The 25,716-nt window shown below is 38.3% G+C and overlaps 4 protein-coding genes across 6 annotated transcripts in view; 2 read left to right on the top strand and 2 right to left on the bottom strand.

Moving 5' to 3' along the window:
• Window positions 1-124: 124 nt before the first annotated feature.
• LOC111603960 (DNA polymerase epsilon subunit 3) lies at window positions 125-820 on the bottom strand. The gene has a single exon (XM_023321795.2). It carries the CDS (start codon window positions 723-725, stop codon window positions 327-329), a length of 399 nt encoding a protein of 132 aa, XP_023177563.2. The 5' UTR covers window positions 726-820; the 3' UTR covers window positions 125-326.
• A 96-nt stretch (window positions 821-916) lies between these two features.
• On the top strand, window positions 917-4,048 carry LOC111603873. The gene is made up of 2 exons (XM_023321680.2): window positions 917-2,051; window positions 2,108-4,048. The coding sequence occupies exons 1-2, from the start codon at window positions 1,092-1,094 to the stop codon at window positions 4,013-4,015; spliced, it is 2,868 nt and encodes a 955-aa protein (XP_023177448.2). The 5' UTR covers window positions 917-1,091; the 3' UTR covers window positions 4,016-4,048.
• A 1,075-nt stretch (window positions 4,049-5,123) lies between these two features.
• The window catches only part of LOC111603856 (probable phospholipid-transporting ATPase VD), a 35,642-nt gene continuing 15,049 nt past the window's right edge, over window positions 5,124-25,716 (bottom strand). The window contains exons 3-15 of one of the 3 annotated variants that reach the window (XM_023321656.2): window positions 12,099-12,279; window positions 11,810-11,989; window positions 11,623-11,747; window positions 8,268-9,341; window positions 7,872-8,203; window positions 7,442-7,814; window positions 7,219-7,386; window positions 6,824-7,163; window positions 6,573-6,758; window positions 6,300-6,500; window positions 6,048-6,235; window positions 5,836-5,976; window positions 5,124-5,616 (exon numbers count right to left, since the gene is read on the bottom strand). In XM_023321656.2, the coding sequence (XP_023177424.2) occupies window positions 5,568-5,616; window positions 5,836-5,976; window positions 6,048-6,235; window positions 6,300-6,500; window positions 6,573-6,758; window positions 6,824-7,163; window positions 7,219-7,386; window positions 7,442-7,814; window positions 7,872-8,203; window positions 8,268-9,341; window positions 11,623-11,747; window positions 11,810-11,989; window positions 12,099-12,279 (3,538 nt within the window). In that variant the 3' untranslated portion in view covers window positions 5,124-5,567. Of the gene's footprint in view, window positions 5,617-5,835; window positions 5,977-6,047; window positions 6,236-6,299; window positions 6,501-6,572; window positions 6,759-6,823; window positions 7,164-7,218; window positions 7,387-7,441; window positions 7,815-7,871; window positions 8,204-8,267; window positions 9,342-9,514; window positions 9,534-11,622; window positions 11,748-11,809; window positions 11,990-12,098; window positions 12,280-25,716 lie in introns of those variants that run through there. The other 2 variants (XM_023321657.2, XM_023321658.2) reach the window with 2 other exon arrangements.
• Window positions 16,557-17,846, top strand: LOC111603858 (angiopoietin-related protein 1-like). The gene is made up of 3 exons (XM_030223183.1): window positions 16,557-16,655; window positions 16,719-17,608; window positions 17,669-17,846. Exons 1-3 carry the CDS (start codon window positions 16,587-16,589, stop codon window positions 17,784-17,786), a joined length of 1,077 nt encoding a protein of 358 aa, XP_030079043.1. The 5' UTR covers window positions 16,557-16,586; the 3' UTR covers window positions 17,787-17,846.

Raw genomic sequence — 25,716 nt, forward strand, 5'->3', positions numbered from 1 at the left:
GTCAAGTTTATGCGTGAGCTAATCGTGATAACGAAATATGCTAAATTAATTTGAGATATTAAATTCCGAACATGAATTATACCATTTTATTCAAAGTAATTTGCAATGAAGTTAGTTTTTACAATAGGACAATAGTCTATGGCTTTTTAATCAGTACCACACATAGTATTACTCTTTTAACATTAATATTAAGCTTATATATGAGATAGATTATACTAAGAAATATGCCTTACTATTATTAACACTAACTATTATTAATTCCTATATGTATGCATATATAACGCGCGAATTAGAAGTCATAGCCAGTACGCTGCCTGCTCCACCTGTTAGGTGGCATCTTCATTATCTGCGGCTACTGCTGCTGAGCTGCTACTTGCAGCGGCATCTCCAGCTGAAACATCCTTCTTGTTGTTGGCTTTACTTTCCTTTTTGTCCTTAACCATCTTTCTATAGACCTCCAGATCTTGAGTCAGCGACGGTACAAAGCTCTCAAAGTCCAGTTCATTTAACGTTTGCAAAATATCTTTGGCTGTAATGGTCCTGTGGTTCTGTTTGTGTGCCAATGCCGTCGAGGATGATGTTATAAATATTGCAAAAACAGAAGCTGCCTTTGCGATTGCGGCACGCGCCTCTTTGCTTACATTAGAGCCTTCCGGTAGGGCTTCTTTAATCAATCGCGCTATCACAGCGTTGGGCAGATTCAAGTCTTCAATGCGTTCGACCATATTGTATTATATTTATTTTAAGCAAGGAATAGCAACGCTTTTTCTATCCCGTGCAAATGCGTTTAGTTATTCTTTCCCGCGTTAACCACAGATGATCAATGCAGTGTTGTATAACACAACGCGCGTGGCTTGAGAGGCGGATATCGAATGAATATATTTAAATATCGATATATTGCAATAGTATCAACAATGCTAGCCACAACACAAACATTTTGCGCGTTTATTTATTAAGTTTGGTCATTTAGTACCAATAACAGCATAAATGTGCAAAACAAATCATACAAATATCTTTCAGCTGTTTTATTTTGAGCCCAGGTGATATAAAGCCTTAAGGTGTGCTATCACAACAATAGCGTCCAGACGCACATGGAGAATTTGACGGCGTCGCCGACGAAATCGACGACAACGCCAAAGAAACGAAGGCACAGCGAATATCATGATCCCGATTATAGTTTTGGATACGAAAATCACCCAACCGCCACTGCGGGCAAAGAAAAGAAGCGCATTAAGCTCGAGCAAGAATACCAACAGGATGAAGACAACCAGAATCAGCGGGCTGAGAGAAGCAAAACGCCTCAAATTGCTTTTAATGTTGACAGCGTGGCGCAACTGAAGCGTTTTGAGGAAATCGTACGCGCGGAATTCCAAAAGGAGTTAACCACAAAGGAACAGCAGTTGAATGAGATTGATGCACGGTTGTATCAAGCACGTCAGCTGCTGGACAAGCTGCGATACCATGTGGTTAGCGAGTACTATAAGAAACAACAGGTGCCATTGACAGCTGCAGATGTGTCTAAGGTGCGATCCAGCGACTCATTGTTTGGTGATGGGCTTGAACGAGCTGGAGCCCAACTGCCACTGCATCCAGCGGTCAAGAAAATAGTTGGCAAGCGGCCAGCTCCTCTACAGTTAAATCTGCCAGAGCGCACGGCCGCGACGCTGGCCAAGCAGACGATTCGCCTACGTAATCCCGCAAATCGTCGGGCGGAGCGTAGACGACAGCAGAAAATTCGCGAACAGGGCATTGTTACGGATCATACACAAGAGCACAAGAAGGAAGCGGATGTGGCTAGGCATGAGGAACATCCGTGCACTAGCAAGCAGGCATACACAAATCAAACTGAGCTTGGCGATTCCTCAGTGGCAGCGCTTAATGCGTCGCGCTTGAACAACAAGAACAAGTTTCACTTTGTGGTGGGCAACACCTCAAAGTATCTAGGCGGCGCTGACTTGGACACTCGAAATGGCCAATCCCTTGCATACAAATGGCTTGTCTACATTCAGGGAAAAAATCTACCTCAACCACTGGAGACGTACATAAAAAAGGTGAGTCCAAACCGTTTGCCCACAATCTGTCTATTAACTAACAGTTATCTTCTTAGGTGCGCTTCCAATTGCATCACTCATACCGGCCCAACGATATTGTGGACGTTCACTCTCCACCCTTTCAGCTGACACGTCGTGGCTGGGGCGAGTTCCCCATGCGCATTCAGCTATATTTCCAAGAGCACCTTCAGCAGAAACCAGTTCAGCTAATGCACAACATTGTGCTGGACAAGACCATGTGCGGCCTGCACACCATGGGAAGCGAGACAACTGTAGAGGTTTGGCTGCGTGCAGATGTACCTGTAATAGTTCCCATTACGCCTTCGCCAACGTCAACGCCAAAAGCTGTTAAAATGGAGCTACCAGCAACAGTCGGTGCTGGAAATGAACCTCTTTCACCTGATAATAATTCCAAACCGCGCACCATTTCAATAACGCAGAATAAAGAAGATCTGGATGATAATCTCTTTGCATGCATCAATAAGATCGAGTTAAGCGACGATATTGACCTTATCGAGCCGACAGTGCCTGTCTCGGAGCTTTTAAAGTTGAGTAGCCCGAAAAAGAAAGAAACACCTGCAGTCGAAACCCCGAATAAAACGCCACTGAGCCATAATTCCATTGACACAATACCTGCTATGAGTTCCAGTCTGCCCGCAGCTCTTCCTACCATAAATGGAAGCGGCAAAAGGCCAACAGCAATGGCTGCACAACTGCGCAAAGGAAATCCAACATCGCAATTTAAAAACGTAGTATTTCAAAAAGAAGGCAAACTATATATCATCGATCCGCTGCAATCAAAGCTAAAGCAGGCTGCCAAGCAGCAGTCGCTGCTTAAGCCGCAACTTAGCTTGCTCAAACAGCCAACACAACAGCTCTCCAAGCGATGGCACTTCCTGCAGTGCATCCAAAACGATCATGGCTATGCCAATATGAGCAGCAATGAAGTGCCTCCAGTGCCCGCACCTCTAAGCCAGCGCCTGACTCTCGAGCATCTCTTCGGCAGTATTCCCTTTCAGAGTATGCGAAGTGCTGTGGAGTTTTTGCTTCGACGGCTACCATTAGCAAACGCTTTGGGCAATGGCAATGGCAACGAATTTCCCTTTGGTAATCATACACTGTCAGCATTCCAAGCTCAGCCCGCTTTGCGTCAGCGGTTCTTCGAATTTATGCGTGGTCGATCTTTGTCACGCTGCATGCGTCAACATATACGCCTCCAGCATTTGCACAGCAGCGGAAAAGAGTCATTCTGGAGTACGCGGGAGATTGTGGCATTTGCACGTCTACATGGATATACGCCGCCTTTAAAAATGCTTTGTGTTTCTAGACAGAAGCCTGCCTCGGCGGCCATGCCATTATCGGAGCGCGTGCAACAACAGCTGCAAGAGGATCCTCAGCCGCAACTATTAGGATACTGCAGCCTCAGCTCAAGGTCCAGCGTAGATAGCTGGCTATCAAAACGGATAGCAAGAATGCAATGCCGCGAACAAAGATTAGAGGCAGAGGAGCTAATCGATGTGGTCAATCTTTTCCCTGCCAGCTCTGAGATTCAGCGATCTAAGAACTCATTCGACATTAAATTAAACCAACATTTGCTGTATTTACCGCCACCTGAGGAGTTGGATGCTGCCACACAGCTCGTGAAGGACATGTGCAAAGATGTTGGCATCATCCTGCATGCAGAACAGAGCGTGCCAGGTGTTTCCCAGTCGCTAGCTCTCACGCTCTTGGCACATGTGCTTCGAATGTTTATAGAAAAGTTGGTGCGTCGCACCGTTGCCGCAAAACTGCTGCAGCAACAACAACCAAACGCAATTGAGACGCTGCCAGCTCCGGCTGCCAATCTGGAAATGGCCTTGTTACCTCACGACATCGGACGTATAATCGCAAAGAGTGCGGAGCTGGATTTTCTCGGGAATTCTTATCTTGGCATTGATCAGAAGGACTCGCAGTCCGACTCTTAATTTGCCTAGTGTATTACATTTATGTAATTACGATTTGTCTAGTTCAAAATCCTCTGGGATATTATCTATAGATTAATAAGTTATTTTTAAATATACGTTATGTTATGTATTTAATAAATTTACTAGAATTTTTTTAAGAAAACGTTTTGTGTATTCATGGGGCATCAATTATTTCAATTAAAAAATTATTTTTGAACGAAATGGATTTGTGATATCTGCGAATTTACTTGCTTATTATATATACAAATCTGGCTGAATAAAGATCTGATTAATATGGGCAGCATCAAGTTGCATTATTAGTGTTGCAAGTCGCATAGTTGTAGTGTTTCAAAAGGATATTTACATTAATATAATAATGATTTAAGGAATTTATAAAAATTTATAAATAAATAAAATCACAAAAGAAAAGACAAACTAAAATTTATGATGGGTAATTACTTGATGAGTTATAAATATATACTCCTCATATCTTACAAACAATATGTTTTTTCATCCATCCTCTGTCATGAAGCAATAAAAATCGCAATTGACAATCTGTTTTAAGTAAATATACATTTATTTTTTTAAATGGTTTCTTTTTGATTTGCTTTTCAACAATGTATATATTCCGCTAAAGTTTATTTTTTAACACACACAATGTTCTTGCAGTTTTAATTGTTGTTATAGTGTTCTCTATCAAAACGATATACATATAATTAAGGTAAATAGTTTAGAACAGCTATGTGATGATTATATTAACTTAAGCTTTTATGTAAATAAAAAATATAGAAAATTCAGTTGCTTCCGCAACAAACTATGAACAAAATTCTTTCTTTTCGTTTTTTTTTGTAATACTTGACATAATGAAACTAAAAAATGTAAATTGGTGTCTCTTATGTATAGATATATTTCTCATGAGTGTAGAATCACAGCCTTTTCACGAACATTGAACATTTCAGTTCGGTTATGTTTGAATTGTCCAGTATTTAAAGATTTCGTCTATTCTATACATATGATATATATTCATATATATATATATATGTATATATAGGTATAGTACACACATATGTGTAATGGATGCCTAATTAATCCAATGGCATTGTATGCATACTTTTAAATCCATAGGGTATTATGTTAATCAGTTGTGTTTAATTAGAGTTCCGTTGCAAGTGTTAGGATTGCGCTATGTTAGGTGGCTAAGTGCACTAAATACGCGTAGGCGAATACATACATAAACTTTTTACTTATATACAAATAAATATTAAAATATGAAGACATACATATAACTGTTTGAATTGTAAGGCAAAAATTCGAACTAAAACGTCTAATTCTTTACGCTCTAATGGGGATTAGTCGATAACTAAATTACATTCTATTTAAATTGCTACTAAATGTACCTATGATAAACGATATAGTTAGAGCTAGTCTATTCAATTGCAAAATACAAATTATGCTAATCGGTGTCGAAAGGCCACATATTTAAACTAAAAGTACATTTGTAATTATTAGGTTCTGAACGGTTGGTTTGTTTGTTTGAATGTCGCGGCTGAAAGCTTCGCCGTTTGGCACTGGATCAGGTAATCGTATTTATAATCTGATTCTTAGACCCATAATCGGCGATTCTGCAAGAAATTGAATGTCACAAGTTGTTAAATTAGGATTGAAATAATGGCTTGAAGTTCAAAAAGAAAGCTACAATATATAAATAAAAGGACACAAAATAATAAAAATTAAAAATGAAACGCATTTAAATAATGGTGCATGCATTGCTAAAGTATAATCAAATCATTCAAATGCAACTTGCAGCTTCAATCCTGTGCGATATCATTTGTGCCTTTTACCTATAAATTGATGAGGCTGACGTCGAGCGCGACCATGTTACTAACAAACCCTCACCTCTGCTGCGCTCGCGTTTGCTCTGTAGAATGACCTTGGTGCTGTCGTCGGGGCACATTGAGATACGCACGGTGCGAAAGACAAGGCTGAAATACAATCGACAGAGAGTGCATGCATTAGCAACGATACAAAGAATGTAATTATACAGTTAATTTACCGAGGGAGCACAGCAACAACTGTGGACAACATTATAACTAGCCAGTGCACAGGAGATGCGAAGCATTTAAAGATGACCCAGTAAGTGGAGGGAAGTCCGAAGCAATTAACACACATGGAATTGTACACAACGGAGAAGATATAAAATAATGCCAAACTAATCGCAATTGATAGCACGTGCAGCACCGTCTGTAAAAAAGAAAAACAAAATGCATCAATAACTATTGTGAATATGTCTTCAAGCAAGGCTTACCCAGGAACGTATTTCAATGCAACAGTGCACTAAATTCGCAAACAGACAGCTCGCCGTTATAGTTGTACCGAATTCCCAGATGCCCACTTCACTTTCCGCATAGGCGCAAAGGGTGACAAAAAAGATGACAAGGGATTGGTAGAGCGCATCAAGAAGAATCACCCAGAAGTCATGCGGCCTATATGCGAGACCCAAGCGGCCCTAATAATAACATTTTTGTTATATATTATTAATATCAAACAATATTTTTGTTTTGTGCTGTGTGGAGCTTACATTTTTGTACAGATACGGATTTTTCAATAGCAATTCCTCCGGCACACGGTTATCATAGACGCCAATTGCTAGAGGAGGTAGGGATGTGAACAATAGGTTGTAGAGCATGAGATACATTTGGTCCATCATCACAGAGCCGGAGAAGCCGCAGTATAATTGATACCAGAATATAAGGAATACAAAAGCCTGCAAAACCAAATACAAATCCACTAGAATTCGAACCAATTCTAAAATCTGTCTGTTGTGCCTACCGCATTCTTATAAAAAAAGTAGAGTATCATGCGGGCTAGACGATCGTAGCACCAGTATCCATGTGAAAGTAACAGCCGCTCCAAGTAGCGAAAACGTGAGAGAGTGAAATCAGATGCCATGACTGCTTGCATTCCTTCTTGGCCAGAGATACCGACGCCTACATCGGCCATTTGTATCATTGAAACATCGTTGGCTCCATCTCCAATGGCTAGAGTACGCAGATTGAGCTCCTCCTTGACTACTTTGACCAGATAAGCCTTTTGTAATGGCGTTGAACGGCAGCAAAGCACCGAAGCGCATCCCTTGGCCAGTTTTAGAAAAGGTAGAGTCAATTTTGATCTGCAAGAAAGAAGTGATTAAACAGGAATTAATTTCAGTGAACGCAGGGACTTACTTGGGGTCCAAAATAAATGTCAATGTCTTCCCATCCACGACCAACGCGCGGGGCTTGCAGCGCGGCGCTAAGCTATATCCTGTGGAGTTGGCCGCCTTTGCATTCCTCATTTCAGTCAAATAAAAGTTGATGGCCGTCTCAGCCGCATCGCGAGATCGAGCGGTAAGTCTACATCAATAGACAATAATTAAATTTAGTCACAAAAAACAGTTTTCCCACTCACTTGATCAGCTCCATTTGCTGTGTGAAGAGCTTGGCCGAGTAGGCAATGTTGATAGCCGTCTCTGGCTTGTCCCCAGTAAGCACCCACACGGAAATGCCCGCCGAGATCAGTGAAGCTATTGTCTCGGGCACACCGTCCTGCAAGCGATCCTCAATGCCCGTGGCACCCAGCAGCGTCAGGTTGCTTTCCAGATTGGCGAATGAGTCGCGTAAACGTCTCTCACGATTCTCCAGCGACATTTCTATCTCCTGATGTCGAGCCCACCAGTCCGTATAGTCGGCAGCATTTAAGCTACGCTTCGCCATCACTAAAATGCGAAGACCCTCCCGAGCATAGCGATCCAGCTGCTGCTGCGTCTGTTCACGGAGTAAGGCTACAAACAGAATCGTAAAAGTAATATAATATATATAACAAAGCATAGTTTTATTACCTTCGGGGCTATTTGGAGTGCAAGGCGCCAGGACTGGCATGATAGAGCTGTCGGCACCCTTTGTATAAAGGACAATCTCCTGGGTGCCCGTTTGTCTAACAACTATTGACATGCATTTGCGGCTTGAATCGAAGGGCAGTATCTTGAGTATCTCATACTCCAAAGTAGCGCTAGCGGTTGGCATGCTCACAAGGATGTGATTCGGGCTACGGTTGAGCAAACAACAGTCGTAGCTATATGCAGCATTGACCAGCGCCAACTCATCAGGACTTTCCGCCTCGTACAACGGACGTCCATCGGCAGTTCTGTAAATGGTTTGCGTCTTGGTTTGGCTGAAAATGGAATAAGATAAAAATATATACGACCTTCACGATATATTCGGCAGATAGCACTCACTCAATCTTCATGCGCTTGCCGTGCGTCTTGGCATTTAAAAACGTGGCTATGCTGGTTATTTTGGAGTTGATCACGGCCTTGGCGCGACCAGTGGGCGAAATACTGTTGGACAGTGCCTTACTTTTCAGTGGCGGCGATGGAGACTCTGAATTGGGCGTGGACTCCGGCGAGCTGCTAATCGGCGAGAGAGTGGGTTGATGAGCCTGTGCGGGCATGGCAAACAATAGATTGGGAGGCGGCGACGGAGTCACGGAACGCGACTCGGCCAGCCGTGTATAACGATCCGTTGGCAGAGCCATTGTTCCGGCCGGCGGCACGCCATTTATGATAGTGGTCGACGTTGTTGTCGTAGTCACCAACTTTGCTCGCGGCCTCAGGTGCTTCAAAGTGGACGGCGTGGGGCCTGTGGCTGGACTGTTATTGGCTTGATGCATCTCAATGATGCCGCTGGCATTCATGAGATCTCGATGTGGCGCCGCACTCACGATAACCGTATTACAAATAGCAAGTACGATAAGGAACTCCTGTATACATTGTGCATGGGGCGTTAGATAGGCGCCCCCGCCTACGCCAGCCAATCTCTGCAAATCGTCCTGCAGCGTCTCATTGGGTATCAGCGGAGGAGCTGGGGCACCTGGCTTGGCGTACAGTTTCTCCAGCTCAGACGGCGGATGGTTATAGTCGGCGCCGTTCACCACACAGCGACGAAAGATCATCTTGTTCTCGGTCAGTGTGCCCGTCTTATCCGAAAAGATGTGCTGTATCTGGCCCAGTTCCTCAGTTATGTTCATGGCTCGGCATTCCGTCTGCTTGTTGGTGTCTGCGTCGTACAGCTCGAGGTTGTTGTGTATGTGATACACTTGCAGTATTTTGCATAGCTCAATCGTCACGTACAGGGAAAGCGGTATCATTACTTGCAGTATGATAATGTACGTCCAGAAGGTCAGCATGCCCTCATAGGCAGCGTCCACGGCAAACGGCAAATAGGGCACGGGGAAATTTTCAAACGAACGCAGCCACATTGTGCAGCCGATGGCGCCAACAACGCAAAGGATCAACAATATTATCACACACCTGCAAATACAAATCGTATCAAATATTACTTTTTTATTAAAAGATCAATCGAACTGCTACATCCGACAGAACTTTTCAAATCAACTTTGCATTTGGCTGATCTTTATATGTCTCAAGCTTTTCTTTCTGATTAGGAAAATATATAAGTAATTACCCTTCTGTCTGGAACTTACATTCTCAATATCACATTATACTTAACTCTTTCTGTTCGAGTTTGTTTTAATTGTGTTATTCACATGATTTATGAACTGCCGATAATATAACGACATGATTCATATATTATTAGCATGATAATAAAATGAACATATGTACAAGTGCACAGCTTGCTAAGTTCCTTAACCTGATAACAACTGCACAGTTCTAGATAATTTAGAGTATTTAGTGCGCATTACAATAAAATTCAGTTTGCAATTTCATAAGTGCGTTTAATAACCTTCAGTTTTTGTATTTGAAATTTTTGTATTCCGATTGCTATACATGAGCACTCTTAAAGAATTATGTGTGATCAGCTTTAGAAAAGTCCACTGCCAAACAAGATGGATAATGATTGTTATGGCTTAGTCAAATTTGTGCTTTAATATGAAGCCTCAAGCTACTAGCAACACCTCTGAAGATCAGCTTGAATTAGGCAATTCACTTTAGCTTGTACAATGAGGCACTGTTAGCTCTCGTCTATTATGAAGATTGATTATTCTATCAAAAATTTCAAGATAAAATATACAGATACAGCGCTGCCAATAACGTTGATCCTAGTTTGAAAGACAAACGATGGGACTTGGGATTCTTAAGCTCAGAATTCAGAATTCTTCATGGGTCACAATGGGCTTGACTTGCTGATTAAATCAATCCATCAGGAAAGCTTTAGACTAAAAGTTTTAAGTGAACTTCCGAATATAGAATGAAAATTAATAACTCGATAAATTTAGCACAGAAACGCTTAATTTATGTTTGAGTCTATCTTTTGTGGTGGCAGGTATCTTAATTAAAATTTAGATAAATGATTAAAAAAAAAACAATTATCTTACAATTTATTGGTGAACAATATTTGTTAGGTTTTGACTGAGCAATGAGCGAATTTGAAAACAATTTAATCTTTCTTTTGTATAATCTCTTATCTTATCAAATGTCGGGCTTTAACTTAAAGGCAAAATATTTATTAGAGGTCTCTATGTTTAGATTCATCTGATTTATTGATTGATTGACTAATATATATTTTATTTTATACATCACTTTCAATTAATCAAATTTAAAATTAAATTTATACCCTTAACTCATTGATCAGGGCGACAAGCAGAGTCGATTTCACCCTCTCCGCCTGTTTGTCCGTATTTATCAATGTGTTGATCTCAGCATCTATACGAGCTAGAGACTTCAGTGAGTCCGTGTATAGGACTCGCAGGTCAAGTTTATTTTAAATAATCGATATCTGTTTCCGTTTTATTGTTATCGATTAAGCACATTAAGCTAGAGCCTCAAAATGTTGTATTTATTTTTATGTATATTTTATAAAATTTTTATTATTGTTATATTTTGGATAGCGGCTCCAAATTTCCCCAAATGCTTTGAATTTAGGTGCATCTGTTTGCATTTTTACTCAGCTGATATGTGGAACATTCGCAGAAAATTCCATTGAAAATGTATTAAACCAAACATTGCCACAAGTACGTGGCAAGCAGCGCAATGCGCCTACAAAATCGTATCGCAATTACGATTAAATTGTGTTTGATTTGTCAGCTGCTTCTTTAATTGAGATTTGAAACTTCTTGCACAAGTAACGCAGTCGCAGTGTTGTAGGAGGCGGCGCTCTTTGCCGAGAAGTTCTGTGTTCAATGCCAGGCGGCGTCAGGGTTTTTATTTTTGTATGATTTTTTAAATATGATGTGAGGGTGTTCGAGTCTTGGAGTGGCAATGCCATCTATTATTTTTTTAATGCTCGATACAAGCTATAGAAAATATTCTAAAATAATGCTGATAAGACTGAGTTCAGGGTATCTACTAGTCGGGCACCTTCAACTAGAGTTTTCCTAGCAGTTTAAAAAGCTTTCATTAAAAATCTCACTTTCTTTTAACAAGTTTCTCAGTAGTCAAATTATTTAATTCAAACTTGATTTTCGATTGATTTGGCAAACCTGTTTCAATTTCGTTAATCCCAATAAAAAGTCATTTATAATATATCTTTATATATATTAAATATTATAGTGATAAATTATTTTATATTTGTTTTTAGTCTAGCTATTCAGTTCTGTTTGTAAACAATAATAATTCAAGTAATATTGCTCACCATATCACATCAATATTCATTTGCTGTTCCACCTGGGAGCGCTTGTACCTTGGCCCACTATTGTTTAGCATGGACTTTGTTTCATGTCCGGCATAGACGACAATGCCCTCAATGTAGTCCGTATTCTGAAAAGTAAAAGTTTGATTAGAGTTAGCGAGATGAATGTATGTTGGCATGTGCAACGGACCTTCAGTCTGCTCTCTCTTAACAAAAGGCACTCGGTAGATATGGGTACGCGTTCCCCAGTTGGATGTATTAATGCCCCATGGAATCTATACAGCTTTGTTGTCGGCGCATCCGCCTCTACGCAGCTTATAAACTTGCTGGGCACAAACATGTTCTGCCTTTCCGTAAAGCCACGTACAACCTGCAAATAACAAAAAAAAAAAAAAAACAAAACGAAAAATGAGTGCAAATTCATACCACTCACGTAACCCCAAAGACTGACACAGATATGCGCCCTTTGATGTACATACCTCACGGCGCTTCAGATTCGTTTCCCCATCCAAGTCGCATGTGTCAATGTAGCAGACGCCTTGCGGATCGCTGGTACGTAGTAGCAAAATATCTGCAGGCACTGTCTCATTGTTGGACAGATGAACGATATCTCCGACCCGCAAATCTTGCCACTTAGTTTTCTTGTAACGCTCCGTCTCACTGCAATAAAACATATTATATTAGATATCAAATATTGTTTATAATATTTACAGAAGATAAAGCTGAAGCAAATGCTTAATTAAATAATAATGAAGAAATATATTATGGAAGTTATAAAATGATCTATAACTTCGTAATGTTTTCTTTATTACAAGTAAGCTAATTTAGTCAGAATTTCCGCATATTCCAACATCATAAGATTAAGGTTTACATTCTCAGAAATTGCGGAAATGTCAAATGAAAGCTTTGGTTATTTGAATTGGATTGACGAGCATTTTGTGTCCATTATCTCGATGAGTTTTCAATTAAGCTGTCAATTGTGAACTGTGAACAAGACAATTTGCATGCCACAAACTGGGCAACGAGAATGGGTTGGGCAACGAGACAGGTTAATGGAACTGTCCACAAGCCCGCCTTGAGTTTGTGTATGCAATATCAAGGTAAACCCCATTAAGACTAGGGAGTTGGTATAGGTTAGCAAAACACTCGGGTTATCTAACAAGGAGTGAGGATCGCCGCTGCTACCTGTCGACCTTGAGTCATGCCAAAAGCTTTCGATTTTTGTACCCATGGATGGCGTCATGCGGTCATTGTATCTACTTAGCTATTTATGAAAGAAGCCACACCGTGTCGGGTCAATTCACTTTCCGCCCAAGTTCACTTTGCAAATTGTGATTGGGACTGAAAAATGTTGTTTTTATAGCGTTTTTTTGTTCATGTGGACGCCGTGGGCTTTGCGTGTCAAGGGTTTCCCGGTTCAATTCTGGACAGACCCTGGCATTGTTCGTGTCTGTCATGTCCTTGCACAGCTTGATTTCAGATTAATGTGCTAACATAGCCTGCCTGAAATTTTGATCAACGTCCACGTCAACGCCACGAACCGGTGAAAGCCTTTACCATCATTTTAATTGGGTCATTAGCGAGATTGCGCATTCTAAAGCAATTTACCTGGCACTCGGCCACATCAACAATAACAATAATAATAATAACGTTAACCAGCGCCAGCTCTGCCTTCTTTTGCTGCCTATACAAATATAATTACCAGACCCTGCAAATTTCAGTTTGTTGTCTTAGTGGGGCTCGTTGGTGCGTTGGGTCTGTAGGTCGCGTTGTGAGTGTTGTTTAGTTGGATGACTTCTAACTTCAATTCTCTAATTGGCAGTAGCTGAAGGCGACGCTCTTCCGTTACACAAACTAGGTTATGTTTGCATTATCTTTTTGCCAGCTGGATTGCTATACATTATCTTGGACCTACCCGATAAGATATTGGATTGCACCGTCTTTATTTAGCGAAACGCGCCCACTTCACAATGTCGCTTGATAATTTTATTTATTAATTTAGTGCTGATTGATTGACAGTTAAGCGATTGCAAAATAATAATAATAATATCTTCACTCGTCATGAATTGAAAATTTCTATTTAGTCCAGCTATTGACAAACCTAAAGTAAAATCAGTTTAGGTTCTAAAGAATGCAAGAGCGTGGCAGTGCGAGCTTGCCAGAGTCGATGATAATGCTTATCTACGTCTGCCTGAGAATGCATGTCTGTGGGCTCTAAGAACGTGGCGAATCGCAAGAAATAAGCAACATTTTAAAAGAATATTGAAAGGTTTCTTTGAATAGTAATAATACTGCTGCTGACAGACTCTTTGAATCACTTACAAAAGTGTGAGCGTATAGGTATAAGCACAGGTAAAATCATTTTGAATAAAATAGGGCAGCTTACAGGGAAGACTTTCTAGAACCAATAAGATACTTTAAGTATATCAAGCTATAAACTGGATGTAAATCCAGTTCTTTTTATAATTTTGAATATTTTAAAATACTGTCAAAAACATTTAAGCCGAACCAAGAAATTTTTGAGCCAAAGAAACTTTTATTTAAAATATTTAAGTACTTATTTGGCAGCAGGCAACGTTGCCTCATATGGAAATTGAAAGAATGGCGAGTTGTAGATAAGACAAAAATCAATAAATTATTAATTATAAATATATGACGAGCACAAACGGAAATTAGTTTTTATAAAGTTGTATATAAGTTTGATAACCTCTAGCATCTGGCTCTTGAGAGCTGGGTGTGGCAGGTAGCAAGCATTCATTTAGCTAAGAATAACTTTCGCTTCAGCTCAGCTTAAATCTATGCCAATGACTCAAACTTCCATTTTCGCAATTCGGCTGAGTGTTTTACTTTCACTTTGCATTTGGGTTACTCGCTTAGGTACCAGGTATGCGAGGCCTTTAAATAAGACAATTGTCTGAGTCTGAGTGGCGCAATTAAAGAACGTGACAAACGCTTTACAGGTGTCAAATCGATTAAAAAGTTGCGAGAACGAAGCAGAAACATATCCCAGAGCGACAGTCTCTATCAAGCAAAGTTTCTGTGCATATTGCATGTCATCTAATTGGCCTGGAGGCGACGCTCGATTATTGCCAACGGCGCCAAAGTGGGTAAATGCTGAATCTTTAATGAGCCCTGAGGGAGAAGTTCGGCTGCCGCCCCCCTTGAGAGCTACCTCGATTTATTGGGCGTTTTTAGCGAAATCAAAAATTAATGCTTGTTTACCATGTCGATGAGCACCGCCAATTGCTGAATTATTTGCTTAAAGCAAATGGCACGCAATGCTTCGTCTGCCAACCCATATTCCAGTCCCATCAGAGTATATGGAACTCAATTGACTCTAATATTTGCTAGATTGTGTGAGCTTTATACTGTGTTTAGGTGTTATCAACTGCTCATATGCGCAGCTAGATCTAGTATCTGTTGTATGTATTGCCAATAAAGTTATTCACTTTCCTAATTTATTTATATTATGACACTGAGCTACCTTATTGATCGTGATTTGCCTCTTAATATTATTAACATTTACCATCTACTTTGTGGCTAAGGGAGTAAAAATCCAGATTTAAAAAAAAACAGCTCCAAAAATTCGTCATTTATTGACATAACTATTTTTATATGTAGTTTTATTATTTATTTTCAGCACAGTTTTAAATAAAAGAAATTCAGTCTTAGATCTTCTCGTTTTCTGCTTTTTTTCTACTTTCCATATTTTTTTCTCTTCTTTTTTTCCACTTTTCTGATCTTTTCTTTTTGGTTTGAATTTTCCTTTCGACTGCTGTTTTTTTCCTATCTCTTCCCTAACTCTCTTCTTCTCTCCTCATCTCGTCTGCTCTACTCTTCCCTTCCTGTTCTTTGCTCTTCTCTTAGTTTTTCTTCGTAGCTTCCCTCTCTTCTTCTCTGCCGCTACTTTTCTCTTCCTCTTCTCTTCTTTTTTTCGTTTCATCTCTTTTTCCCAGTTTCTATTCTTTTCTTTATTTCCTTTTCTCTTCTCCTTTCTTAGTCTCCATTTCCAAATATTTGCTCATCTTCCCTCTGATTTTCGTCTATTTTTGGGCAAAATTTCAGTTTTTTAAAATTTCTTTTAAGTATAAGGACTTAAAATTTTCTATATTTCGTAATCTTGTTGCATTTGCTTGTTTGCCAAATGATAAAGTTAAGATTTAAGTTGAAAGTAACGAAAACCGTTCGAAAGTGATTTGACCCACTGACCTTTCTATTGTTATTTTATAATTATGATTTGAAATGTCTGCAAAGTACTAATATTTATTTCCATCTGTTTTGCTTCCTTCAGTAAATTGACAAAGCAAACAGCTGCCAATTTAAATAGTTCCAGTTGACCGAAAACCAATTGGAAAATCTCGTAGCATTTTTAGTGCTAATTGGTTCGTTGGTTTATTTATTTCATTTGTTGAAACCTGTTTTGTGATTTTTGTTAAATACACAGGGCAGCAGTACTTGAAAAGTAAGAGTAAAAATAAAAATAAAACTTCGTTCTAAGATCGCACCAGGAATATCAGAAAGAAACTTATGATAAATTCAATTGAAATTAAAATACAAAAACATCAGTAAAATGTATATATTTCACGCACATGAATAGAACACAATATTTCATTATTTGATTGGGCTTAACATGAATATATATATAAATATATATGTTCTTCGCACTGTGTGAAGTCTACTAAGGAGTGCATTGAATTGCATCTCGATGTGTGATTGAGCCAAAGCTGAAATTAATAAGTCCCAGAGCGTTGGGTATTTGCAAAATGAAAAATTATTTTACTGATAATGGAATTGAATTACTTGACGCGTTTTTAATCTCTCGTAAACCGGACTTTCATCATGTATAGATAAGAAACAACAATAATTTCACAAGCACTAGCATGATTCAGTACGCGCATCAACACAATTCAGTATAAAATTATTTTCAGCGAGTGCGAGTGGTTGGCAAATTACATTGACATTTCGAAATGTATTTATTCCGAAAGCTATTGCTAATTTCATTGATCTCACTGTCAGGTGTAATAGGTGAGAATACTGTAAGTGTGCCAATTAAGTCTGTGTTAGCTATAATAATAATGATTATAGCTGATATTATTCAGGAATGCGCCCTCTCAAAGATCAAGGACACGGAATGCGGAGGACATTGCTATAAAATAGTCAAGCCTCTGCTGGAATATGCTGCCTCGATTCGGTCGAAAGAGAGCCAGTTCAACGAATTAACGACTCAGATTATGCGACTCGAAGCAATTATTGAATCTTTGGAGCGTCAACTTGCATTAAGCCAGTCTAATCAAAAAAATTGCTTGACTAAAGAGCAAATGCTCGCCACTAACCAGACTCTGATGGCAAAGGTCCAAAAAATAGAAGATCGACTTAACACGGAATTGAAAAACATAGTTTCTGAAATGCAGAAAATGAAATCCCAAGAAGTTTCTACTACGCCTAAGCCTAAAGAGCTTGAAAAGCCAGTGGAAACCAAAATGACCTTCCCTTCAAGCTGCAAAGGAAAACAGACAGAGATATTAGAAATACAAGTTTCTGGCTCGAACCCTTTTCAGGTGTCCTGTGATTCGACTCTGGCTGGCTCCGGCTGGTTAGTTATACAGCGTCGCCAAGATGGCTCCGAGAACTTCAACAGGAATATGCAAACTTATCGAACGGGCTTTGGAAATTTGAACAACGAATTTTTCATCGGTCTCGATAAGCTTTACATGCTGACGAGTTCCAAGCAACACGAGTTGTATATATACCTAAAGAATTTTCGAAACGAAGTTCGATATGCTCTATATAGTAGCTTCAGAATCGGCGGAGTCGAGGAAAACTTCAAGCTGAAAGCACTGGGCGAATACTCTGGAAATGCAGGCAATGCAATGATATATTATCTCAATATGGAATTCTCAACGCCAGATGAAGATCACGATATTGATCCTGCTAGGAATTGCGCAAATTGGTATAGGTCTGGTTGGTGGTACAAAACCTGCCATCACAGGTAAGCAAAGAAAGTATCCAATTAATCTGTATAACTACTTCGATTATGACCAATTTATAGTCATCTCAATGGAATATACCGAACCGCGGAACAATCGCAAAGTGTTGGCATTACTTGGAAGAAATGGCACACAACTTCATTGAAATTTGTACAAATGATGATCAGGCCAATAAATTAACTTGTTCCAGGCAAATTAAAATTTTGGTAAGTTGCTTAGAGTGAACAAAAAGTTGTTTTAAATAATATTTTCAATACTTATCGTGTCAAACAGACTTACGACAGCAAACCGGATATTTGCTCTAAACCAATATACTCTTCGTGTAACTGAATGTGTTCAAAAAAAAAAAAAAATATATATATATATATATATATACATTGACTGACTTGAATATACCTTAAACCACGCGCTGAGCATTCCGCCTTATTCTATATATATTCCGCATTTATGTAGATTTGAAATGATTTATATATACATATGCTTATCAATAGAATATATATACTCTATATGTACAGCATAGACTCACTCAATTTCTTGTATTTTTCTCTTACTCATTGCTTTTTTGTCACTCTACCTTATTAATTATCGAAAATTATATTTATTACGATTTTCTAATTTTAAATATAACTCGCTCAACTGAGATTATAGATGAATATTGAACACTTATATAAAAAAAATTGAAAGAAAAAAATACATTGTTAATTCAAAAAAAAAATGGTTTTGTAATATTTAACCTTTACTTTTTTTTAATTTAACTTTTAACTTTTCTCATTTATCATCAAAGAAAATCAATTTGGCTTTCCAAGCATAACTCGAAGGCCATAAATACACTAATTATGAATATATATATAAATATATATATAAATGTATATATAAATATATAAATATATATATATAAATATATAAATATATATATAAATATATAAATATATATATAAATAAGAAATCTCGAATGGTTGCCATAGCAGCATTGGGCAGGATAGCAGATGTCTTAGAATGGGATATTCACACTCTTATTGTAATTTATTACAATCTCTAGGTAATATTGGCCTATAATTGAGCATAAAGTGTGCTTGTAAGAATATGAAAACAAACACTTGGGACTGCTTTTATCACTTAATTATAGCACATAAAACATATAATCAAACTTATAGGAATTCAGTCATAAGCTAAGATTTACTTTTGTCAATCTTTGGGTACCTAATTCCCGTAAGGAAAGGCAGATTGAATGATGGATAAGCTGCAGAGCCAACATAACATAAAAATGGGCATGTACATGGTGAAAATCTGTGTACATATATGTTGTCCAAAGTGGGTCATGTGGGCGGGCTGGAGTTGTTATTGTTATTGATGTTGTGACGAGCTGTGTGGACGTCTTGTGTATGCACGCAGGCAGTTTACTTAAAGTTCATTTGACGTGGTCACGACTAAGCACACGCGCATGCCTCATAGCCCACGGGTCAATAAAAATACTCGTACATTAAGAAGGAGCAGACCATAGGTATGTTCTGGCTGCAACCCTTGGGGGCGATTGGCTCTTACTTACATTCCACTAGGCTCAACTCTGTGGCTAGACTAGGTCTTGTACATATTTACTCCAAAAGCTGTCCCGAATTTCGACCACGGCGCACGCCGGGAAAAATATTAAATCATTTAATAGGACCGACGTAGGGCAAATACCGTATGAAGCCGACCAGGTCTCAGTAGATGTTATAAGCAGTAGAAATGAGGCATGAGGTGGATACTTACTTAGTTCATAGTTAAATAAAACATTAATAATGCTTATGTCTATGGGCAGTAGTCAGTCAGCTAAGCTCTAATTGGGCTAATCTATTCAGCAATCAATTACATATTTACACAGCCGCAATTAAATAGTTCAGCGAAAACAGTTCAAGGTTTCTAGTAATAGATAAAATATAATCGCCCCCAATAATAATCGAAATTATTTACTGTCTACGTTTCAAAAAACTCCAAGAAATCTAATCTTTGGATATACATTAATCACATATCCGGCCTATAGTTGAAATTGTGCTCAAACAAAATAATAAAAATAATAATAATAAATAAAGAAATAATAACAAGACATACAGAAGTAGCTTGCTTACAACTCAAAGACTTATGTGCTAAGACTTATTTACCCCATCGACATATGAATTCGACATATGAGTGCTAAATGATAATATTTTATATGACTTGAATAGCTTCACTTTATTATCTTCTGATAAAGTGCTGAAAGAATCTGACTCATATATATTTATAAATATCTGAATAACACGTGTGAAAGATTTAGCATTTATCATATATGCATTATAGTTGGTTAGAAAGTTGGTATTTGTCTGGGCATATAAATTGTGATTAATCAGTAGATGGTAAATTGGATGTTGTTTATTCATAAACTCCTTCATAATATCTCTTTCTCTTATATTGCATTTCTCTCGATCTCAGCCTATCACTTTTCGTCATCTCTTTCTTCAACTCCCCTTTTCTCTGTGCTTCTGCCTTTCTCTCAAATAATCAGTTTTTGCTCTCTCTTTCTCTTTTTATATATTTCCTTGTCTTCTGTCTTCATCTTTCTCTATTTTTATCCTCATTTTTCTCATCATATTGTTTTCTCTGCCTTAATCTGTCCTTCTCTTTCTCTCTCTCTTCCCTTAAATTTCACTTTATTTATATCTCTCTTACTCTCTGTTTTTTTGTCTCTGTTTCTTTTATTATTTATCTTTATTTTCTCCTCTTCTTCCTCTCTCTCTCTCTCTTAACTGTCCTTTATCTCTCTTTCTTTTGCTCCATGTTGTTTAATTTCTCTCCCTCCATATTTCTCTTTTTCTCTCTCCTTCTTCCCTCTCTCTTTTCCCATTTCTCATTCCCCTTATTTGCATTCTCCCTTTATCTAAGTTACTCCCATTTATTTATATTTTTCTCTCACTCTCTCCTTCTTTTTTCTCCTCATATCCTACAATAAGTTTTTCTCACGGTTAAACTTGTTGAGAATTGTAAATGTATTAAAATGAGCCCTACCCATGATTTGTGTTCTGCATTAGTTGAACACGCATCAAAAGCAAGTGACAGAACATTTCACTTGGATAGAGTACAATTAAAAGTAAGATAACCGGAGCACGCAAGGTAATTGTAATCGATTTTAAAAATTTACCCATATTTAAACTCACGCATTTAATTTTACACCGTTTCCCCGTTATTAGCTTGGCTAAAAGCGACCGTACAGGTATCAATCATGTAAATGCCATTAAAGCACTTGCCCATTGCTCAGCGACAGGCGTTGGGCGGTTCGATTTGATTCGATTCGCTGGAGCACAAACTGCCGTTAGACCCCTAACGTAGTCATATCCATATACCGCCCCTTAAGTTGAGCGCGTTCGACAAAGGAAAAGACAACTTTGCCAAGTAATTAGACCGCTGCACGCAATGTGGCAGAGCTAGACACAGGGGCAGAGGCATTCACATATGGAGACAATTGTTGGGCCTCTCGAAACGCTCGATTAATAATTAATAACACAGTCTCTTAACAGTTGATTTCTGTTTGTTGTTTCTTTCGGTCAACCAACGGAATGTCCCGCAGTCGGAAAGCGAAACTTATATGTGATTACCACAACAAAGCCAGGGTCTAGCACAGGAAGGAGCTAGAAAGCAAAGTCTTTGCTTTGCTCATTATTTATTTGTTTCTCTAGGGGAATAATTTCCAATGCCTTATGGCCTATTATGGGTTATTAGAGCGCCTTGACCCAGACCTAATTCCAGACCTACATAAGTCAACTTGAAAGGGCACTTCGACATGTCACTGTGACTGCGCTTTGCTATCAAAATCTTTGCTTGGAAATTACGCACATGTAAGTTTCTGTAGTACTCTAGATGATATCTATAAAAATTGACATCAATTTGCACTTTCTGAACTATTGCTATTTTACGTTAAGTTTTTAATTTGATGAGGCAAGCAAAAAGATCATATCGGTGGAACAAATTGAAGTAAGAGCTAAAAAATACCCTACAGCATTTATAAAACAACTGTTGAAATCAGTTGCAAAATTCTTGGAAATACTCAAATGATCACGAGCTATGCCCTTTCAAAGACGTGAAAGGCAAACACTGAGCACGTCTTATGTAAAGAGAAATAACAGTCACATTCTTTGTTCAAGTAAGTTCAATCAGTGGTCAAAATCAACAATTAGTGCCATTTAAGCTACGAACAAGATGGACTATTCAAATGTGCTTAAGTTATTATGTACATACTCGTGCATATATAAAAAAGAGAATGAAATAGGCAATATATATCTATATAGACGGGGTATCTGCGGGTCTTTTCTAATTGTGCACGGAGTGCTGGTGAGACTTAGGGCAAATATTAGTGCAGGTGTTTCGAGCACTCCACTGCAAACTGCGTGAAGCGCGTTAATGTTCCGATAATAAAGCAAACATGTTATCAACCTATGGCAACGAGCTTAACAACCTGTCAACACTCTCCTTATGATATCGTATGTAAGTTATTTGGAATTGATGGGAATATAAAAAACTTTTGGTACCACGTGAGCTACAGCCAACAGCTGAACAATGGCAAGAGTGATGTGGTTGAAACCATCGTCTATATAGCCATATAACCATCGTATATATAGTTAGGTATATGCACACAACAAATAAAGGTAAGAAGTTTTCCTAAAACCTTATTATAAATGCCTTGCTTAAAGTTTTCCATGTTTTTTCTTCAGAAGTTGATTAAATTTTCATTGCATAAAGTTTCTATTTAGGGAACTGAAGGAACTGAAAATTGTTGAAAATTTTATGCGTAATATGTCAAAATACCTGAAACTTTAAATAGATTTGAATCAGTTAAGGAAATTCAACTAACTTTCTACAGAGGAACCATTATATCAAGCGAACAAACTTAGGAATATGGATAAAGAACATATGTAATTTAAGCGATAAGCTACACCTCGTTTTGCCCGTTACATACCTTTGCACAAAACCCATATAGCCTCCTTTTAAATCTGGAAAGGAATCAGAGTATATAAAAATACAATGCCGTACAATATGCATGAGCATGTTAACATTGCGATTAAAGAGCCGTCTTCGACTGAATATATGGGTCTGGCACAGCTGACACCAATTGGGAGCTGTGAATATGAAAATCGCTGACATCACAGCCGATAACAACAATAATGAAGCTGCTGATCTGAAGCTGGCCGCCAGCGATTCTTACTAGACAACATCAGCATCAGCTGCAGCAGTCGCTAAAGTTGATTGTCAACCGGTTTGGAAAAACCCGTTTTTCAGTTGCTGAAACGTTTTCAATGTCAATCGCTTGGCTTCGGTATAAACCGGTATGAGTCGACCAGAGCAGACAGGCCTTTTGCCAGTCTCTTCTAGCTGTGAGCCCAAGTGTGGAGGATATTAACATCGTCTGTTGCCATGGCTAGCGACGGGAACACCGTTCCAGTTGTGCGAAACCTTTTATAAATTTATAAATAGTTCTATTTGATATGCAATAATATTTCCAATGTAAATACCAAATGCCATTCAAGGCCTCTCGCCCACACAAGCTCTAGTGATTTTGCCTTGAACTCGTCATGTGTTATTTGTCAATCGAAGAGTTTAGGTGCAACGAATTGTCACCCTACGGCTCGGCTTTAGAATATTAATGCGATTTCGGTGAAAGTCCGCACTTGGCATCGAGAACTCTGGGATTGCCGGCAGCTGGCGTAGCCACAACACTAAATTGTCAACTAGACAATGGCATTATTAGTACACTTATTAAGCAATCAGTTACACGGCTACACGAACTACAACTGATTTTACTTACGAATGTACTTTGTGCTAATGTCATTAAACTCGATAAAATTCATTAAAAAAATACGTTGAAATTACTTTTATGAGCATGTTATTCCGAGTTTAGGAAGGCCTACTAAATAAGGTAGAGCTCACTACATAGCGTAGACTTTGGATGAAGTAATGCACTTAACTTAGTATAGTTCTAGAATTAAAACTTCTAACTGCGTTTTGAAAACAATCGATATCATGAAAAAAGTTATCGATTATTTGAAAATCTATTTGTGCGTGCTATTTTTTAGTTGTGCTCAGATATTTTACTTTCGCAGATGTCATCATACAGATGGATGGGGCTAAATGGACTCGGCTATTGAACGTCATCTTGACAATATATATACTTTATGGACCTCAGCGCTTTGTTTATAAAAAAAATAAATAAACTTATGTTAATAAACAGGTGTTTCTAACATGTTCAGCAGAACGAGTATTTTGTATAATTTCTATACAACTGTCATATCATTTAGTTAATCAACTCGATATCTTATTGCTAATAAACATTATTTATAATTAGGTCAGCATTTGACCTCTTTGATCATATCTACAAAGAGTCATATACAAATCAGTTGCAAGATTTATAATGTTTTCCTTTCCTGCCTTGAATTCCAGCTTATGTAATTGTAAATGGAATGTTCAGTTCACAATTGATTGCGAAGAACTGTGCTGATACGCCAAAGCCATGCTGAATGGAAAAAACCTCCCAGATAAAATGGAATTTCTTATGTGACTTAAATGCAACAATCTTGTCACAAGTTTTTTATTGCACTGTTACGATGCGAATGTTGTGATTTATTGCTTTTTGCACAGCTTTCAGGAACAAATCATGAGCGCCTGGCCTAGCAGTAAAACTCAACATTGAAGTCAAGAACAAGGCAACGTGATTAAAGTTCATTTGTCGCAAAGGAAAAAATGTATTCTTAATTAGATTTAATTAGATATGGCATGCAGTTCATATATATTTCAAGGAAATAATTTGTTTGTTTCATTTTCAGCTTTGTTATCAAGATTTAGGCGTATTTTTTTGAAGATCTGTTAATTTTGGGTTTGGCTTTTTATGGATCAACAGCTAAAGACTTTGTTAATAATATAAATTTAGCATTTTAATTGAATTAACATTTCATTTAAATTAGCAATTTATAAAAACGAACCTTCCTAATTGCTAATTTTTGAGTCATGAATTAGTTCACGTTCAGTTCATGAAGGAAAGTTATTGACAAAAAATTCCATCAAGTATAATTTCTTTTGTTCAATTACCCCCAGGTACAGATACTGAAGACATCAATAAAATATCTATATATTACAAATTGGTGAACAAAAGGAATTATTCTCAGATTGAATAAGTAAGCAACAAGTTCAAACGCTCACAGTCACGATTTAGTAGTTCAGGCCAATAAACTTCAGGTAAAAATACTACGAATGGGCTCAATAAAACATTTAAATGAACAGGCTTAATTCTTAATTCTTTCACATATTTTCAATGTGCTAAAAAAAGTAATCTAAAAATTGTGCAAATGTTTTCTTCTTCTTTTCCCCTTTTGCTAATATACCCTAACGTCTCAGACAATTGTTTGCAGTTTGAACCAAATATTTCAATTATCACATTTAATGGGGATTTGACAGACTTGAGAATTGGTTTTTGGAGGTGTGTTTGGAGCACAAGTCTCACGTTTGCCAGTGAATAAACAGCTTACAAATAAAACTTTAAAACTTCCATTGCCACAAATCGAATAAGTTGCCAAGTAATGCCAGCAGAGCGCAGATACGACCCCAAGACTCATTCCAGTGACTCATTCATATTTATCAAACATTGCACATGGTCACGAATTCGATGGCAGTTTTCAGGGCAAGCGCGAAATTGGAAGACCATGAGATGATCAGGGTCGCTGCTGGACATTGGCTAAGTGCCATTGGCCCTCGGACAGGTGGCCGATTGTATGGGTTGCATGCCTGCTACCTGTTGCTCACCACGCAGCGTCCACATTTGGTATGCCAAGGCGCATGAGTGTCTTTCTGTTTTGCATGTAACTGTTGATGCGCGGAAGCCATGAGCACAGCCCGTAACCCGGTAGACCTATTGGCTTTGAAAGCCATAAATAACAATGTAAGAATGTTGCGTTCGGGCGCAACCGACTGGGCAATACTCGTTTACCGTGCTAAAACAGTTATATTTACATAATTTTTAGCGCTATCTGGAGAAAAGCTTCTCGGTGATCCTAGCTTGAAAATATACTTCCTTTCTTGGTATTTGTTAAGCTCACAGTGAGTTGCAAGAGTTTAT

Source organism: Drosophila hydei, unplaced genomic scaffold, assembly GCF_003285905.1.
Source record: "Drosophila hydei strain 15085-1641.00,03,60 unplaced genomic scaffold, DhydRS2 tig00000149-arrow-pilon, whole genome shotgun sequence".
NCBI classification, from domain to species: domain Eukaryota; kingdom Metazoa; phylum Arthropoda; class Insecta; order Diptera; family Drosophilidae; genus Drosophila; species Drosophila hydei.

Excerpts from the sequence above, each read along its gene's own strand:
- LOC111603858 (XM_030223183.1), top strand. The coding sequence starts at position 16,587 with ATGTATTTATTCCGAAAGCTATTGCTAATTTCATTGATCTCACTGTCA. Across the intron at positions 16,656-16,718 it reads GTGTAATAGGTGAGAATACT|GAATGCGCCCTCTCAAAGAT; the intron begins GTAAGTGTGCCA and ends GATATTATTCAG. Across the intron at positions 17,609-17,668 it reads TACAAAACCTGCCATCACAG|TCATCTCAATGGAATATACC; the intron begins GTAAGCAAAGAA and ends ACCAATTTATAG.
- LOC111603960 (XM_023321795.2), bottom strand. The coding sequence starts at position 725 with ATGGTCGAACGCATTGAAGACTTGAATCTGCCCAACGCTGTGATAGCG.
- LOC111603873 (XM_023321680.2), top strand. The coding sequence starts at position 1,092 with ATGGAGAATTTGACGGCGTCGCCGACGAAATCGACGACAACGCCAAAG. Across the intron at positions 2,052-2,107 it reads TGGAGACGTACATAAAAAAG|GTGCGCTTCCAATTGCATCA; the intron begins GTGAGTCCAAAC and ends TTATCTTCTTAG.